This window comes from Lissotriton helveticus, chromosome 4_1, assembly GCF_964261635.1.
Source record: "Lissotriton helveticus chromosome 4_1, aLisHel1.1, whole genome shotgun sequence".
Classification (NCBI taxonomy): Eukaryota; Metazoa; Chordata; class Amphibia; order Caudata; family Salamandridae; genus Lissotriton; species Lissotriton helveticus.
The window spans coordinates 7,845,242-7,863,386 of NC_136063.1; the positions used below are offsets into that span (position 1 = coordinate 7,845,242).

General features: G+C 51.1%; 1 protein-coding gene across 2 annotated transcripts in view; it reads right to left on the reverse strand.

Moving 5' to 3' along the window:
• The window catches only part of LOC144826891 (uncharacterized), a 66,021-nt gene that overhangs the window by 5,351 nt on the left and 42,525 nt on the right, over positions 1-18,145 (reverse strand). For both annotated transcript variants that reach the window (XM_078685350.1, XM_078685349.1), the window contains exons 2-3: positions 6,811-6,933; positions 1,158-1,334 (exon numbers count right to left, since the gene is read on the reverse strand). In XM_078685350.1, the coding sequence (XP_078541476.1) occupies positions 1,159-1,334; positions 6,811-6,933 (299 nt within the window). In that variant the 3' untranslated portion in view covers position 1,158. The remainder of the gene's footprint in view (positions 1-1,157; positions 1,335-6,810; positions 6,934-18,145) is intronic.

Genomic DNA, 18,145 nt, shown 5'->3' on the forward strand with positions numbered 1-18,145 from the left:
ATTCACTACTGCTGCTGGAAATGGGGAAGATCTGCAGACTTTGGAACTGTGCCTACCTACCACCTCTCGTCTCACCACTCTTGACCTGGGGGCAAGCTGCAAGACAAAGCGGATGGCGCTCCCCAGTAACACCTGGACTGGTGCTTTTAATGGAACTATAGAGATGCACCCAGGGAGGAAACCATAACTGTCTGTACTTATTGTGGAGCCCAAGTAACATTGCCGGATGCCCTGTGGTGCTGTCCTATACAGCTATAGAGGAGTTTGGCTCTGATTCCCCCCTTGGTCTTCATCTACCCAGCCGGACATCGGACATTGTTTTCCTCATCTCTCCCGTTGTGTTTCTTTTCGCTCTCACACCTCCTCCCTCTGTGACTCCCTCTCTTTGTATTCTTTCACTGATACTCAGGTCGGTTTTGTCTGTCTCCCACTTTGACCGCTGTGTTCCCCCTGAAGTACTTGTCCCCTTTGCCTGTCTGCCTGACTCTATCTGCCCTCCTTAACCCTGTTTACCATTCCCCCTCTCCCTTTTATTCCCCACAAGATGTGTGTCTTGTTATGCCAGGTGCTAATAAATCACATTATTGTGTAATCTCATTTTTTCTTCTTCTATGTCTATACTTGGCTCCTGTAATTGATGTAAGTATGTAACCTGTAATTCAATGATCCTCATGTATAGCGCTCTAATACCTCCGGGTCTAACCAGCGCTATGTAAAACTTTGCAAATGAATACATTAAAAAAAACTATGGGTTGTAAACGTGTATACCTTGAAGCACAGCTTTGAGTGGTAGGACACTGATCCCTCCTCACTGCCTGGCAGTAACTGGGGCGCAGGTTGCACCCCTATTTCCCTTACAGAACAGCTTTAGGCAGGAGGGCACTGGCCCCTTCAGAGAAAGCGCGGGAACCATTTGTCTCTGATGCCCACAGGTAGCACCCCTGAATAGCATGTACACAGACTCTTGTGGAGACTGGTGTGCCGGTTCTACCCCACACTGTACCTTACAGCATATCTCTCAGTCAGGGGGCACTGTCCACCTGCTGCCTGGGGGTGTCCTCTGGTTGTGTGCCCCCTTCCTGTGATACCACTGGAGACACCACAAAATCAGCATGTACATGTAGTCTGACAGTGACAGGTGAGTGCCTCCTGCTTACCTTACACAGCAGCTCTCAGTAGGAAGACGCTGACCCCTGCTGCCAGGGTGAGCAGAGGGTAGCTGATCTTCATGTTAGTGGCTCCATTGCAGTAATAATCTCCGCAGCAAGTAACGGTCATGGTGTTTGTGATAATGTCCGTACACGTGCGCTCACATGTCTTGGTGATGCGTCTCACTGCAAAGAAAAGAAGTAAAGGTTGCTGTGGTTCTACTTATAGGTTCCATGTCTTCTTGCCGCTATATAACAAACATGCACCCTCCTGTTGCCAGCAGTGGAGAGCTTGTAACATTGGTCTCAATTGATGACTGCGTTTAGAGGCCTCCAAGTGCTTAATTTCTGCCGGTGTTTGCCAGTGCTAGACATCTGCACTTATTTCACCACACTGGCACAGATTTATGACATTTCACCACATGATGGTGCTGTTCATCTATTTTTGAAAAAGCACATGAGCAAACGGTTTAAAAATGCAATATACAATAAACAAATAAACATACCAAGGTGCTCCTGCCTTTCTTACCGCTTTGTGTCACCTAGTCCAGTTCGAATTGTCACAATTGTTGGATTGTTGTGGTAAGTATGTGCCGTTGGGACTGGTATCAGGCAGCACTGACAAGGACCGCAGGTGGAGCAAGCTGCAGTGGCCTCCTGAGAAATATCTTGGGTGCTGGCACTTAGGCCCTTATTTCTGGGGATGTTCGCACAGGGAAGAACCGTAAGTTTTGCCACGCTGCTTTACGCCACTGTGGAAGGACAGGAATGCACCGTACGCCTGTGCCCAAACTGCTGCTTAGCGCCAAATGCAGGCACCCTTGAACCGTGGTGCAGGGGGGCCTGCATTGCAAGCTGGATTGTTTTTGTGCAGGAAGTGCCTCCAACCTGCACAAAAATAATACTGAGATGCATTTTCCTCTTTCTATGTGTGCTGCACAGTGCGGAACAGATGGAAAGAGGACAAAACAGGGAGAAATAAAAAATATTCATTCTTATTACGCCTGCTCTGGGGAGGGGTACGGTTTGGCGCTGCCCCAAGTTTACGTGATCGAGTAAATCTGAGGTAGCGTCAAAATCCATGGTTGCTGAGTGGGAAAACTCACTTGAATGCCCGTGGAACGCCGCATTGACGCAGAATAAGGCAACGCAGGGCTTTGCACTGACTTGTCTTACTCCATGGCCATGGATGTGAGAAGTTGGCCTGGTATATGCTGCTCACTAGTTCTAGTGATCACCTTGTACCATGCCAAGCAACCCTTATGATAATTGGTTGTAAGTCAACCTTATAGACAAGCTATCCTAGGGGTAGCATGGACAAAGCAGTCTTAGGCTAAACTCTGTAAAGGCATGTAAAGCAAGCTGTTTTACCATACACAATCCCCTTGAATACCAAATGAAAGGACATCACACAGATATATATTGAAAATATATATAGATTTCTTTCTACAAATATCCCTGATACTCTTTATGAGCACAGAAGCAAATGCGTTAAAACAAAACACAGTTTAAATATACAAAAGTTGCACAATATGGATGAGCCCTAGGGGCCACCTAAACCATATACTAAAATAGTGGTATAAGGACCACTAATCGAAAAGGAAATAAGCCTAGGGCCTGGGGAATCGCTGGAGCTGTTCGGGACTAGCAGTGAAGAAGTCGGGAAAGGCCCGCAGGACTCGGGTGCAGCGCTTAAATCACACGCATGCACCAATGCAATGTCAATGGTGTGTAAAAGTTATAGAGTTACTGTTTTAGGAACCTTCCGACTGACCTAGAAGGACAAAACTTTAGATCAAGGCACTAGAGGTGTGTACCAGTGTGGGAACACCGGCGTTGCTGAGTTACCTCACCCACAGGAAGCGGGTGCATAGGTGCCAAGTAGTGTCGGGTTTCGTCACGCAGGTCGATGGTGCCTGGAGATGAAGATGCTGCAGGCGGGTCGTCGAGGAGGATTCCGGTGGATTCAAGGATGGATCTGAAGAGGTGAAGACCTGAAAGCAGAGGGGACAATGTACAAAGTCACTAGCCAGTGACTACCGTGGAACCAGGATGGAACCAGGCGATGTTGGGTGCCAACAGGTGAAGAGGGGTAGCTTGTCTCCACAGCCACGTAGACACGAAGAGGCCGAGGACGTCCAGGAGTTGATCACGAGCTGTCCCACAAAGGCTCTAGCTGATGGCGGTGTCGGAAACGTGATTGGAGCAAACAGGCCTTGGCTAAAGCAAGCCACGCAGGAAGTGAAGAAAGCTTGTTACTCGGAGCAGCAAGGTCAGAGCGGGTGCTCCTTTTCAGGGGAGCGAGGGCCAGTGTGGTGCAACCAGACCAGTGGTGTTGTTTGTAGATTTCATTGCCAAGATGGCCACCAGCCAACGGGCTAGCGACCAGGATGATGCGTCAAGTGGCAAAGTGCAAAAGGGCCCCACGCAGATCGTGGAGATGCTGGGGGGCTGATCTTTGATGCAGATTCTGCTCGGTGGTGGGGCTTCCTAAACCCCAAAGCACAGTGTTGAGGGTGCCTCGGGTGCTACGCAGTCAGCTTCTCAGGGGTCTTTTAAGATGGCCGGTCCCACGTCTCTCGGTGCCTCCACGGGTCTCTTCTCTTTAGGGACTGTGGATCGGGCTGTGAGATGTTTGGTAATCCAGGTCTTGTTGGGCTCTGGGCTCCGGCTCCGGTGGGAGGCGGCGGTAAAGCAGACGTTGAGTTGCTGGTTGGTGCCTGTATTCACAGGGTGGTCACTCCTTGGCCACAAGGGAGATTCTCTCCAGTCTTCTGTGCAGCAGAATGACGAAGTCCAGTTTTCTTCTTAGTTTCAAGTCGAGTTCAGGATGATCTGAAGTCTTGGGACACAGCTCCTACTCTTATTCCAAATCTAGGGTACCGGATTACCTGCTAGGTCCCTCCTCTGGGTGGGACCAGGAAGGGGGGTGGTTACACCCCTTTCCTTTGTCCAGCTTCGCGCCAATACTGGGGCTGGAGAGCCCCAGCACCGGTTTGAACTGGCATATGCACGGGGACACCTTGTGTGCCCCAGGCATGTCTCATTCTATTCAGCCCTGTCCTACCCAATACACACAATCCTGTCTGGGGAGGTGCTAGCACCTCCCAAGGCAGGTAACCCTTTGTCCAAGCCTCCCTCGCTGGAAGGACTCCCAGCAGCAGGAGGTCAGACTTGTGTCTGGCGTGTCAGCATCCATTTTGTGATGCTGAGGCTCATGTTTAACTTTAACCGGGGTTCAGGTTAGGTACATGTCGTGTCCCTCTAGAAGGGTGGAATGCTACCCCCGTCGCCAGAACTGGCGAGGGGGTAGTATTCCAATTTGCATGACACCTTACTCAACATTTTTTGATAAAGCCAAACCAAAGATAGCATTTAACCGCGAGGTTCATAATGCACTTAAGAGTATATGGTATGGCAGTATCATGGAACAGCTAAAGGACGTGGTTCCGAAAGCTGCAGACAGGCTCGGCTCATGCCAGAGCACCATCTCACATATTTCCAAGCACTCTGCCTCCAGAATTGATGAGGCCTACCATAGGAGTGACTGATAGGAACATATGTGTCCATTTTAGGTTAGGTATAGGCATACTATACCTAAGTAAGGGGTGATTACACCGACTTACCCCAGCTGAGAGATCAGCCAGTTGTGTCAAATATGGAGGCCAGGCCAGGGGTGGCATAATACCTGCTGCAGCCCCTGGTAGGCCTTGGAAGCACCTATGCCCTGGGTACCTGGGGTACACTGTTACAGGGGCCAATAAGGTGAACCAGTTCCAATTTCGTAAAGCACCTAGGGTGCATTGGTATTAATTTAGAGAGAGAACAGCAGGCTGTGGGTCTGATTAGCAGGCCCACAGCCACATTAAGTCATAAACCAGTGAAGCAAAAAGCAAAATTTTGGGGTGACCATAGGATAGCAGACCCTACTCTCTTACAATGGAGAGTCGGGCAGGGTGGCTTTTTGTACCCTCACAGATATAATTAAGGGTCTTGCGTTGCTGGTTTATCAAAAATAGTGACGCTTCGGTGGTGCAAGCCGCTCATAAATAAGTACTGTATTGTTTCACAAACTAAGCACTGAGCTCACTCCCGGGAAAGGCACCCCCAAGCCAGAGTTTATAAGTCTATACTGGTGAGGTGTCCGGAGGGCAAACAGAATCACCCATGAAACATGGTTACACATAGCTGCACTCTCCCGGTCCCCAGTGCCTGCTTCTAATTCGTTGCCCCCTTGTGTAGAGCTGGGTGAAATTTCAGGCATGGTGAATGTGGGGTTGGACTGAAAACTAATCTCAGCCCCATGTTTAAACCAGCCCCAAACTACAATAAACCACAGTTAGAACGAGGTGATGGTGGCTTGGCTGGGACATGGACACTCGTCCTGTTCTGAGAGCTCGGCTTGCCTGCAGGCTACCTAGGACATGCCAGAATGGTCAGCTTGTCCTCTCCCCAGGTATGTCTTCCTGAGTGCAGGGGGAAGCCTCTGTAGCTGCAGCAGGTGCAGCTGCACCAGGGCCCAGAGCCCACCTGAACTCAAGTTGTCACAGAAGCCAGGGGAGACCTTGCCTCCCTTCCACTAGGGCCCAAGGCACACTGGCTCGGCCACTACCCTTCCCTGCATGGCTTAAAGCTTCCTTCTCACTTCACAGACCACTGGTCTGTAGAGAGGACTCCGCTGTCGGTATACCGGGGAGGGAGGTGTTTGTCGTGCAATGACTTTAGCTGTAGCTCCTACATTTGTTGCGTAGAAGATGCAGATCCCCTAAGTGTTGGGGGACTTCTTGGTCCTATAGGGGGGCACTCAGACACCTTTCATCTTCAGCCCCTTATGTTTGTACACCTCTGCACCCCTGCTGCTACTTTCCACACCTCTCAGCTACTGTTACACCCCTGCTTCCCAGAACCCTTAGTTGTTATTGCACCCCTGATTCCAACACCCACTCAGCTTCAGTTACACCCCTGCTTTTCTGCCCATTGTAAGGTTTCATTTCACCTCTGTTAGCTAGCTACTACTCCCAACTCTTCTCATTACACCCAACCTTACTAACCTTACTAGCCTCCATTAGCTTTGGTTACACCCCTGCTTAAAAAGCATGTCTTTGATTTAAATAAACGCCTGCTTACTAGCCCTGCCTCAGGATTCGTTACACTCCTGCTTCCCATTCCGCTCAGTTGTTGTTACACCTTTGCTTCCCAGGCTACACTTCCCAACTCTATCATATTTCATCACACACAGCCTTACTAGCCCCTGGCAGCTTTCGGTTCACCCCTGCTTGCCAGTCCTGCTTCAGGTTTGGTTACGCCCCTGCTTCCCATCCCCCCTAAGCAGATGCACACCCCTGCTTCTCAGCACCCTTTCAGGATTACATCTCTGTGTCCTAGCCCCCAAACACACTCAAGTTTTGTTAAACCCATCCTGCCAAGATCCCCTCAGGATTTATTATATCTTTGCTACTCGTCCCACTGTCAGGGTTCGATGTATCCCTGCATACCAGGAACTCCTCCTACCCAGTCAACTTCACTAGGTTTCATTACACTCCTGCTCTGCAGCTCCCTCTGGTTTCATTACACTCCTGCTCTGCAGCTCCTCAGGTTTCATTACACTCCTGCTCTGCAGTCCCCTCAGATTCTTTTACCCATGATCCTGTGCACTGCTTACCATTTGTGCTGCTGTTGGTAATCATGGTCTGGCAGAATTGTGAGGAATCCGGGCACTCAAGAGGATCCATGCAATTATCAGATATAGGCCGGTCGGTGCAGGTGAAGCAAGCCAAGTTACAAGCTGCAAAACACAAAGAGAGAAGGCATGTAATTAGGTCTCACCTCACACACAGGGTGGAACTGAGCACCCTTGGATCTTTGTGACATGTAGGTAAGGTGCTTGTTTGTTCAGCATCCCTCTCTCACACAGGCATGCATAGATCACTCTGAACCATGCAGGTGTGCTCCAGACTCCACTCTCACACAGGGCATGCATAGATCACTCTGACACATGCAGCTGTGCTCCAGACTCCACTCTCACACAGGCATGCATAGATCACTCTGACACATGCAGGTGTGCTCCAGACTGCACTCTCACACAGGCATGCATAGATCACTCTCACACATGCAGGTGTGCTTCAGACTCCACTCTCACACAGGCATGCATAGATCACTCAGACACATGCAGGTGTGCGCCAGACTCCACTCTCACACAGGGCATGCATAGATCACTCTGACACATGCATGTGAACTCCAGACTCCACTCTCACACAAGCATGCATGGATCACTCTGACACATGCAGGTGTGCTCCAGACTCCACTCTCACACAGGGCATTCATGGATCACTCTGACACATGCAGGTGTGCTCCAGACTCCACTCTCACACAGGCATGCATAGATCACTCTGACACATGCAGGTGTGCTCCAGACTCCACTCTCACACTGGCATGCATAGATCACTCTGACACCTGCAGGTGTGCTCCAGACTCCACTCTCACACAGGGCATGCATAGATCACTCTGACACATGCAGGTGTGTTCCAGACTCCACTCTCACACAGGGCATGCATAGATCACTCTGACACATGCAGGTGTGCTCCAGACTCCACTCTCACACAGGCATGCATAGATCACTCTGACACATGCTGGTGTGTTCCAGACTCCAATCTCACACAGGCATGCATAGATCACTCTGACACCTGCAGGTGTGCTCCAGACTCCACTCTCATACAGGCATGCAGAGATCACTCTGACACATGCAGGTGTGCTCCAGACTCCACTCTCCCACAGGGCATGCATAGATCACTCTGACACATGCAGGTGTGCTCCAGACTCCACTCTCACACAGGGCATGCATAGATCACTCTGACACATGCAGGTGTGCTCCAGACTCCACTCTCACACAGGGCATGCATAGATCACTCTGACACATGCAGGTGTGCTCCAGACTCCACTCTCACACAGGCATGCATAGATCACTCTGACACATGCAGGTGTGCTCCAGACTCCACTCTCACACTGGCATGCAGAGATCACTCAGACACATGCAGGTGTGCTCCAGACTCCACTCTCACACAAGCATGCATAGATCACTCTGACACCTGCAGGTGTGCTCCAGACTCCACTCTCACACAGGGCATCCATAGATCACTCTGACACATGCAGGTGTGCTCCAGACTCCACTCTCACACAGGGCATGCATAGATCACTCTGACACATGCAGGTGTGCTCCAGACTCCACTCTCACACAGGGCATCCATAGATCACTCTGACACATGCAGGTGTGCTCCAGACTCCACTCTCACACTGGCATGCAGAGTTCACTCTGACACATGCAGGTGTGCTCCAGACTCCACTCTCACACAGGCATCCATAGATCACTCTGACACATGCAGGTGTGCTCCAGACTCCACTCTCACACAGGCATGCATAGATCACGCTGACACATGCAGGTGTGCTCCAGACTCCACTCTCACACAGGCATGCATAGATCACTCTGACACATGCAGGTGTGCTCCAGACTCCACTCTCACACGGGGCATGCATAGATCACTCTGACACATGCAGGTGTGCTCCAGACTCCACTCTCACACAGGCATGCATAGATCACTCTGACACCTGCAGGTGTGCTCCAGACTCCACTCTCATACAGGCATGCATAGATCACTCTGACACCTGCAGGTGTGCTCCAGACTCCACTCTCATACAGGCATGCATAGATCACTCTGACACATGCAGGTGTGCTCCAGACTCCACTCTCACACAGGGCATGCATAGATCACCCTGACACATGCAGGTGTGCTCCAGACTCCACTCTCACACAGGGCATCCATAGATCACTCTCACACATGCTGGTGTGCTCCAGACTCCACTCTCACACAGGCATGCATAGACCACTCTCACACATGCATGTGAGCTCCAGACTCCACTCGCACACAGGCATGCATAGATCACTCTCACACATGCTGGTGTGCTCCAGACTCCACTCTCACACAGGGCATGCATAGATCACTCTGACACATGCAGGTGTGCTCCAGACTCCACTCTCACACAGGCATGCATAGATCACTCTGACACATGCAGGTGTGCTCCAGACTCCACTCTCACACAGGCATGCATAGATCACTCTGACACATGCAGGTGTGCTCCAGACTCCACTCTCACACAGGCATGCATAGATCACTCTGACACATGCAGGTGTGCTCCAGACTCCACTCTCACACAGGCATGCATAGATCACTCTGACACATGCAGGTGTGCTCCAGACTCCACTCACACACAGGGCATGCATAGATCACTCTGACACATGCAGGTGTGCTCCAGACTCCACTCTCACACAGGGCATGCATAGATCACTCTCACACATGCTGGTGTGCTCCAGACTCCACTCTCACACAGGCATGCATAGATCACTCTCACACATGCTGGTGTGCTCCAGACTCCACTCTCACACAGGCATGCATAGATCACTCTCACACATGCTGGTGTGCTCCAGACTCCACTCTCACACAGGGCATGCATAGATCACTCTGACACATGCAGGTGTGCTCCAGACTCCACTCTCACACAGGGCATGCATAGATCACTCTGACACATGCAGGTGTGCTCCAGACTCCACTCTCACACAGGGCATGCAGAGATCACTCTCACACATGCTGGTGTGCTCCAGACTCCACTCTCACACAGGGCATGCATAGATCACTCTGACACATGCAGGTGTGCTCCAGACTCCACTCTCACACAGGGCATGCATAGATCACTCTGACACATGCAGGTGTGCTTCAGACTCCACTCTCACACAGGGCATGCAAAGATCACTCTCACACATGCTGGTGTGCTCCAGACTCCACTCTCACACAGGGCATGCATAGATCACTCTGACACATGCAGGTGTGCTCCAGACTCCACTCTCACACAGGGCATGCATAGATCACTCTCACACATGCTGGTGTGCTCCAGACTCCACTCTCACACAGGGCATGCATAGATCACTCTGACACATGCAGGTGTGCTCCAGACTCCACTCTCACACAGGGCATGCATAGATCACTCTGACACCTGCAGGTGTGCTTCAGACTCCACTCTCACACAGGGCATGCATAGATCACTCTCACACATGCTGGTGTGCTCCAGACTCCACTCTCACACAGGGCATGCATAGATCACTCTGACACATGCAGGTGTGCTCCAGACTCCACTCTCACACAGGGCATGCATAGATCACTCTCACACATGCTGGTGTGCTCCAGACTCCACTCTCACACAGGCATGCATAGATCACTCTCACACATGCTGGTGTGCTCCAGACTCCACTCTCACACAGGCATGCATAGATCACTCTCACACATGCTGGTGTGCTCCAGACTCCACTCTCACACAGGGCATGCATAGATCACTCTGACACATGCAGGTGTGCTCCAGACTCCACTCTCACACAGGGCATGCATAGATCACTCTGACACATGCAGGTGTGCTTCAGACTCCACTCTCACACAGGGCATGCATAGATCACTCTCACACATGCTGGTGTGCTCCAGACTCCACTCTCACACAGGGCATGCATAGATCACTCTGACACATGCAGGTGTGCTCCAGACTCCACTCTCACACAGGCATGCATAGATCACCCTGACACATGCAGGTGTGCTCCAGACTCCACTCTCACACAGGGCATGCATAAATCACTCTGACACATGCAGGTGTGCTCCAGACTCCACTCTCACACTGGCATGCATAGATCACTCTGACACATGCAGGTGTGCGCCAGACTCCACTCTCACACATGGCATGCATAGATCACCCTGACACATGCAGGTGTGCTCCAGACTCCACTCTCACACTGGCATGCATAGATCACTCTGACACATGCAGGTGTGTTCCAGACTCCACTCTCACACAGGGCATGCATAGATCACTCTGACACATGCAGGTGTGCTCCAGACTCCACTCTCACACTGGCATGCATAGATCACTCTGACACATGCAGGTGTGTTCCAGACTCCACTCTCACACAGGGCATGCATAGATCACTCTGACACATGCAGGTGTGTTCCAGACTCCACTCTCACACAGGGCATGCATAGATCACTCTGACACATGCAGGTGTGTTCCAGACTCCACTCTCACACAGGGCATGCATAGATCACTCTGACACATGCAGGTGTGCTTCAGACTCCACTCTCACACAGGGCATGCATAGATCACTCTGACACATGCAGGTGTGCTCCAGACTCCACTCTCACACATGGCATGCATAGATCACCCTGACACATGCAGGTGTGCTCCAGACTCCACTCTCACACAGGGCATGCACAGATCACTCTGAACCATGCAGGTGTGCACCAGACTCCACTCTCACACAGGTATGCATAGATCACTCTGACACCTGCAGGTGTGCTCCAGACTCCACTCTCACACAGGCATGCATAGATCACTCTGACACCTGCAGGTGTGCTCCAGACTCCACTCTCACACAGGGCATGCATAGATCACTCTGACACATGCAGGTGTGCTCCAGACTCCACTCTCACCCAGGCATGAATAGATCACTCTGACACATGCAGGTGTGCTCCAGACTCCACTCTCACACAGGGCATGCATAGATCACCCTGACACATGCAGGTGTGCTCCAGACTCCACTCTCACACAGGGCATGCATAAATCACTCTGACACATGCAGGTGTGCGCCAGACTCCACTCTCACACATGGCATGCATAGATCACCCTGACACATGCAGGTGTGCTCCAGACTCCACTCTCACACTGGCATGCATAGATCACTCTGACACATGCAGGTGTGTTCCAGACTCCACTCTCACACAGGGCATGCATAGATCACTCTGACACATGCAGGTGTGCTCCAGACTCCACTCTCACACAGGCATGCATATATCACTCTGACACATGCAGGTGTGCGCCAGACTGCACTCTCACACATGGCATGCATAGATCACCCTGACACATGCAGGTGTGCTCCAGACTCCACTCTCACACAGGCATGCATAGATCACTCTGACACATGCAGGTGTGCTCCAGACTCCACTCTCACACAGGGCATGCATAGATCACTCTGACACATGCAGGTGTGCGCCAGACTCCACTCTCACACATGGCATGCATAGATCACCCTGACACATGCAGGTGTGCTCCAGACTCCACTCTCACACAGGGCATGCATAGATCACTCTGACACATGCAGGTGTGCGCCAGACTCCACTCTCACACATGGCATGCATAGATCACCCTGACACATGCAGGTGTGCTCCAGACTCCACTCTCACACTGGCATGCATAGATCACTCTGACACATGCAGGTGTGCTCCAGACTCCACTCTCACACAGGCATGCATAGATCAATCTGACACATGCAGGTGTGCTCCAGACTCCACTATCACACAGGGCATGCATAGATCACTCAGACACATGCAGGTGTGCTCCAGACTCCACTCTCACACAGGCATGCATATATCACTCTGACACATGCAGGTGTGCGCCAGACTGCACTCTCACACATGGCATGCATATATCACTCTGACACATGCTGGTGTGCTCCAGACTCCACTCTCACACAGGCATGCATAGATCACCCTGACACATGCAGGTGTGCTCCAGACTCCACTCTCACACAGGCATGCATAGATCACTCTGACACATGCAGGTGTGCTCCAGACTCCACTCTCAGACAGGCATGCATAGATCAATCTGACACATGCAGGTGTGCTCCAGACTCCACTCTCACACATGGCATGCATAGATCACTCTGACACATGCAGGTGTGCTCCAGACTCCACTCTCACACAGGGCATGCATAGATCACTCTGACACATGCAGGTGTGCTCCAGACTCCACTCTCACACATGGCATGCATAGATCACCCTGACACATGCAGGTGTGCTCCAGACTCCACTCTCACACATGGCATGCATAGATCACCCTGACACATGCAGGTGTGCTCCAGACTCCACTCTCACACAGGCATGCATAGATCACCTTGCAAAGACCTCAGAGCCCTGCTGGCGCTGTCGCGGCTCGTCCTCTCTAAGACCTCGGAGCCCTGCTGACGCTGTCGCGGCTCGAGCTTGAACTCGCTACCATCTGAGCCCTGCTGACGCTGTCGCGGCTCCTCTCGAACTTCTCCGGATTGAGCAGGGCTCAGGTGGTTCAGTTCCGTGTTGCGAAGAAGGAGCAGCGACAGCGTCAGCAGGGCTCAGCGATACAAGGTTGAGTTCTTCTTAGGGTCAGCCACGATCAGATCAGCAGGGCATCAGGTCCAAGATACAACTGCCCGCTAGTTGTCGGGCGGGCCCTGATATAGTCCATTCGCCCTTTGATGTCCGGACCCTCGCAGGCGGAGGTCTCATGCCTTGGGGGCTGGTCGTTGGAGAGGTCCGGCGGTTGGCTCTTTGATCCTTTAGAAGATGCGTCCGGGAATTTCCAGAAGCCCAGCAGGTCTGGAGCCAGCACTCAGGGAGGCCGGAGGTGCAATCAAAACTGGCCCACAGGGGGAGGCTAAAGGTGTGATCGAAACTCCCTGGTTTATCTCACTCGGGGAGCCCCTTACCCCCCAGCCGGGACTGGCGCACTTTTGGAGTCTGGGTTGTGCTGGGGCCGGTGTCACGCTAGGCCCTGGGAGTCAGGGATCTTGGGAAGGGAAGATGACTGCCGGGCCTTATGGGGCATGCAGGGTTTAGGCGCACGGAGCCGGGAGTGGGACGGGACACGTGGGACTGGTCGTCGGTTACGGGGTCTGGGCGTACAGGAATCAGGACGACCAGGGAACTCGGGGTGCAGGCTATGCTAACGGGGTGCTGCACAGGGAACTCTGTGTGCATGGCTATGCTAACGGGGTGCTGAGGAACGGGGGGAACCACGCCACGAGGCCATGTCCAAAACCCTAGGTATCCGGGGTACCATTTACCAGGAACATAAAGGGATAGCAGAAGTTGTGCTAAACGTAATACAGTGTTTGGGGTAGAGATGTGGCATTGGGAACCTGGCAAGGCCATCTGCATTGGCATGGGCAGTCCCTCGCCTGTGTTCCACTGTAAAGTCCATTCCCTGTAGGGAGATGGACCACTTTAGCAATTTGGGATTTTCTACTTTCATCTGCATGAGCCATCTGAGAGGCCTCTGGTCAGTTTGGACAAGGAAGTGAGAACTAAACAGGTTTGGTCGCAGCTTCCTCATGGACTAAACCACAGGAAAGCCTTCCCTCTCAATGACACTCCAATGTTGCTCCCTGGGGAGAAGTCATCTGCTGATAAAAGCAACAGGTTGGTCATGGCTATCATCATGGGTCTGGGTTAGGACCGCTCCTATCCCATGTTTAGAGGAATCAGTCTGCACCATGAAGTGCATCGAGGAATCTGGAGATTTTAAAATGGATGCTGAGCGCATCACTTCTTTCAAAGTGTCGAAAGCCTTTTGACAGCTCACTATCCACTTCAACTTTCTGGACACTTTCTTAGAGATAAGTAAGTAGGTAAGTAAAACAAGTAGTAGAGTGCACAAATGCCGAGGCATCTTGGTGCTGAGTGTAGCAAGGACGTAAGTGAAAATAGGGAGATACCGCATGGTTCCTGTGAAGGGGATAGCCGTGTCCTATGCATCTTCCTAAACAGGGGTCTGGTAGATCGAAGCCTGATGATGCCGGCAGCAGATTCCAGAGTTTCGACGCTCGATAGGACAGGATTCTACCTCCCTATCCAGCTTTATGGATTTTTGGGACCTGGATTAGACCTTTATTGGCAGATGTAACATTCCACCGAGGGCAATACGACTGAAAAGGTTTCTATAAGTCAGATGACCCTCCACCATAACCAAGCTTTATGCACCAGGCCAAGCGCCTTGAACTCAATGCGCTGCTTGACCGGTACCCAGTGAAGCTCCCTAATGCTGCTAGAGATATGGCGGTATTTCGAATACTGAGCAGCACTCGCGCTGATGCATTTTTGCAGTGATTGAAGTTTTAGTAGCTGGTGATTATCTAAGCCCAGAAAGAGGGCTTTACAGTAATCAATCTGGGAGAGAAGTAAAGCGAGTTCAACAGTTTTTTTAGGTCAAGTGGACTAAAGTGCAAAATTTTGCGCAAGGATTTTAGTCGAAAAATTATGTCAAAAGGTAGATGTGTCCTGCAAAGTTGATTTGGACATCAAACAGGAGTCTCAAGGCTCCTCGCTTTAGCCGCAGAATTTGGACAGTGACCTGGTTCCATCATCACCAAGATGGGTTCCAGGGTGGTGGTCCATTCCCAAACTCCATGACTTCCTTTTGTCTGTGTTAGTTCCGATGCATCCAACCCATGAGGTGTTTCGAACAGATAATAATCTACGTGATATCGGCATATGATACCAGCGAGAAACCGTGAGCCCTTATCAGTTTGTCCAGAGTCGCAAAATCGATATTAAATAAGGTTGACGATAGTGCTGAGCCTTGGGGAACACCACAGAGGTGAGTTCTGTGAGGGGAACACCGTGGGTCCATATCCCTGCTCACACCTCCTCAGGTATGCTCTGGAGCAATCACAGGCTCTTGGAGTACCTCTGTCCCCGGAGTGCACAAGAGCACAGTTTGCAGATAAAATAGAAACATGCTCTACCTGCGGTTTCTGTTTCACACCTAGACTGGAAATCAAAAAGGATAAACAACATTCCAGTACTAATCAATTATCCTCTCAAAACAAACTCTTCTCTTTCATCAGAATAAATTGTCGTTCCCTCCCTAAACACAAATTTGTTGTATTTGACTTGCTAATTAACCATCAACGTGACGCAACCGTTCTCACAGAAACCTGGCTCAACGAGGGCTCAGGTCCTGACCTTGCTGCAGCGCTTCCCACCAATGATGCAATAGTCAGGAAAGATCGCAGAGTAAAAACAGGAGGCGGAATAGCAGTTGTTTTTAGGAAAGACTACCAATGTGTATTTGAACATCTCCTTTTCCCCAACTATGCGGCAGCCCTTTTCAAGCTATCCCTCACCCCAAAAGTTTACCTTTTCAGGGATACTTGTCTATCGTCCTGCCACCCCCTCTTCTTCCGGGACCTCGACATTTCCTGAACTCATAGCTCCTCCGGCTATGAAAACAGCCAACTTCTCACTTTTTGGAGATTTAAACCTTCACTTTGAGAACACAGCATGCAAAAATAGCTCTCATTTTATTTCTGACTTGGCCTCCATGAATGTCCATCTATTAAATCCTGGGCCAACACAGGAGGCAGCCCATTTCTTGGATCCCATATTTTCTAGCCTTGCAGAGATCAATTTCCTTCTGGCTCTTCCAACATGTTGGTCGGATCATTATTTAATTAGGTTTAACCTTACACGCCGGGATCCAAGAGAAGCCCCTGGCCTGGACCACATCCTTCCTCTATGGCAGAACCCAGAGCGTCTGCCTCCCACCCTTCCGCTCCAAGACCACCGAAATCATCTGCGGCGTTCCACAGGGATCCTCCCTCTGCCCAACGCTGTTCAATATCTACATGGCACCACTCGCCCATGTCGCAGGGCAACACAGCCACAATATCATCACCTATGCCGACGACACACAGCTGATCATATCCCTCACCGAAGACCCCCACACCGCCAAAGCCAACCTCCACAGAGGAATGAAGGCCATCGCCGAATGGATGAAGGACAGCAGGCCAAAGCTGAATTCAGACAAGACGGAGGTCCTCATCCTCGGCCCACCCCATCAGCCTGGGATGACTGCTGGTGGCCTACTTCGCTAGGAACAGCCCCAGAACCCACCGACCACGCGCGCTACCTTTGGGTCATCCTTGACTCCGCCCTCTCAATGAGCAGGCAAGTCAACGCCGTCTCCGCGTCTTGCTTCAACACCCTCCGCATGCTCCGCAGGATCTTCAAATGGATCCCACCCGACACGAGAAAAAATGTCACCCAGGCCCTCGTTACCAGCAGACTGGACTACGGGAATGCCCTATATGCAGGAACAACAACTAAGCTCCTGAGACGGCTGCAACGCATACAGAACGCCTCGGCACGACTGATCCTCAACGTCCCCCGAAGCAGCCACATCACACCCCACCTGAAAGGCCTGCATTGGCTCCCCATCGACAAGAGGATAACCTTTAAACTCCTCATCCACGCTCACAAAGCCCTACACAACGCCGGACCAGCATACCTCAACGATCGACTTAGCCTTTACACCCCCACCCACAGCCTCCGCTCCGCCAACCTCGCCCTCGCCACAGTTCCACGCATCCAGAAATCCACCGTTGGTGGCAGATCCTTCTCCTACCTCGCCGCCAACACTTAGAACACTCTCCCTACTGACCTACGACAGACCAATGACCTACTGGCCTTCAGTAGACTTCTTAAGACCTGGCTTTTCGATCAGTAGCAGTCCCCCCCCCCCAGCGCCTTGAGACCCTCACGGTTATGTAGTGCGCTCTACAAATGTAATGATTGATTACACTTTCTGTATACTCTGTAGCCACTTCCTCTGCTTTAGAATCACAAATCAGGAATTGGAAAATATTAGATATCTTTGCCCTCAATACATTTCTGAATACCCATAGACCTTTTTCTAAACAACAGACAAATCCCCGGTCATCCTCAGTGCAGAAATGGCTTTTTGATGTCATCAACACGTGTTTACCTCTCTCCAGCAAAAGAAGTAACAACCATCGGCCACCTGCTCCTTGGTTTGCCAAGTCACTGAAATCAGAAAAAGCTAACTGTAAAGTCATGGAACGTAAGTGGAGAAAAAACTATACGCTCAAATCGAAAACTGACTATAAAAACACCTTAAAAAACGTTCACAAATTTTGCAAAAGCGCCCGAGCAGACCATATCTCCATCACCATTTCGGATGTTCTAAATTGTACCAAGACTCTTTTCAACACAGTCAAGGAACTCGCTGGTTCCAAATCCCAAGCGTTGCCTCCTGCACTCAATAAACAGAAATGCGAGATTCTGGCCTCCTTCTTTGTCCAAAAAGTAGATAAGATATATCAAGATATTGGGCTGGCACAAACAGAGAATCCTTCCCCC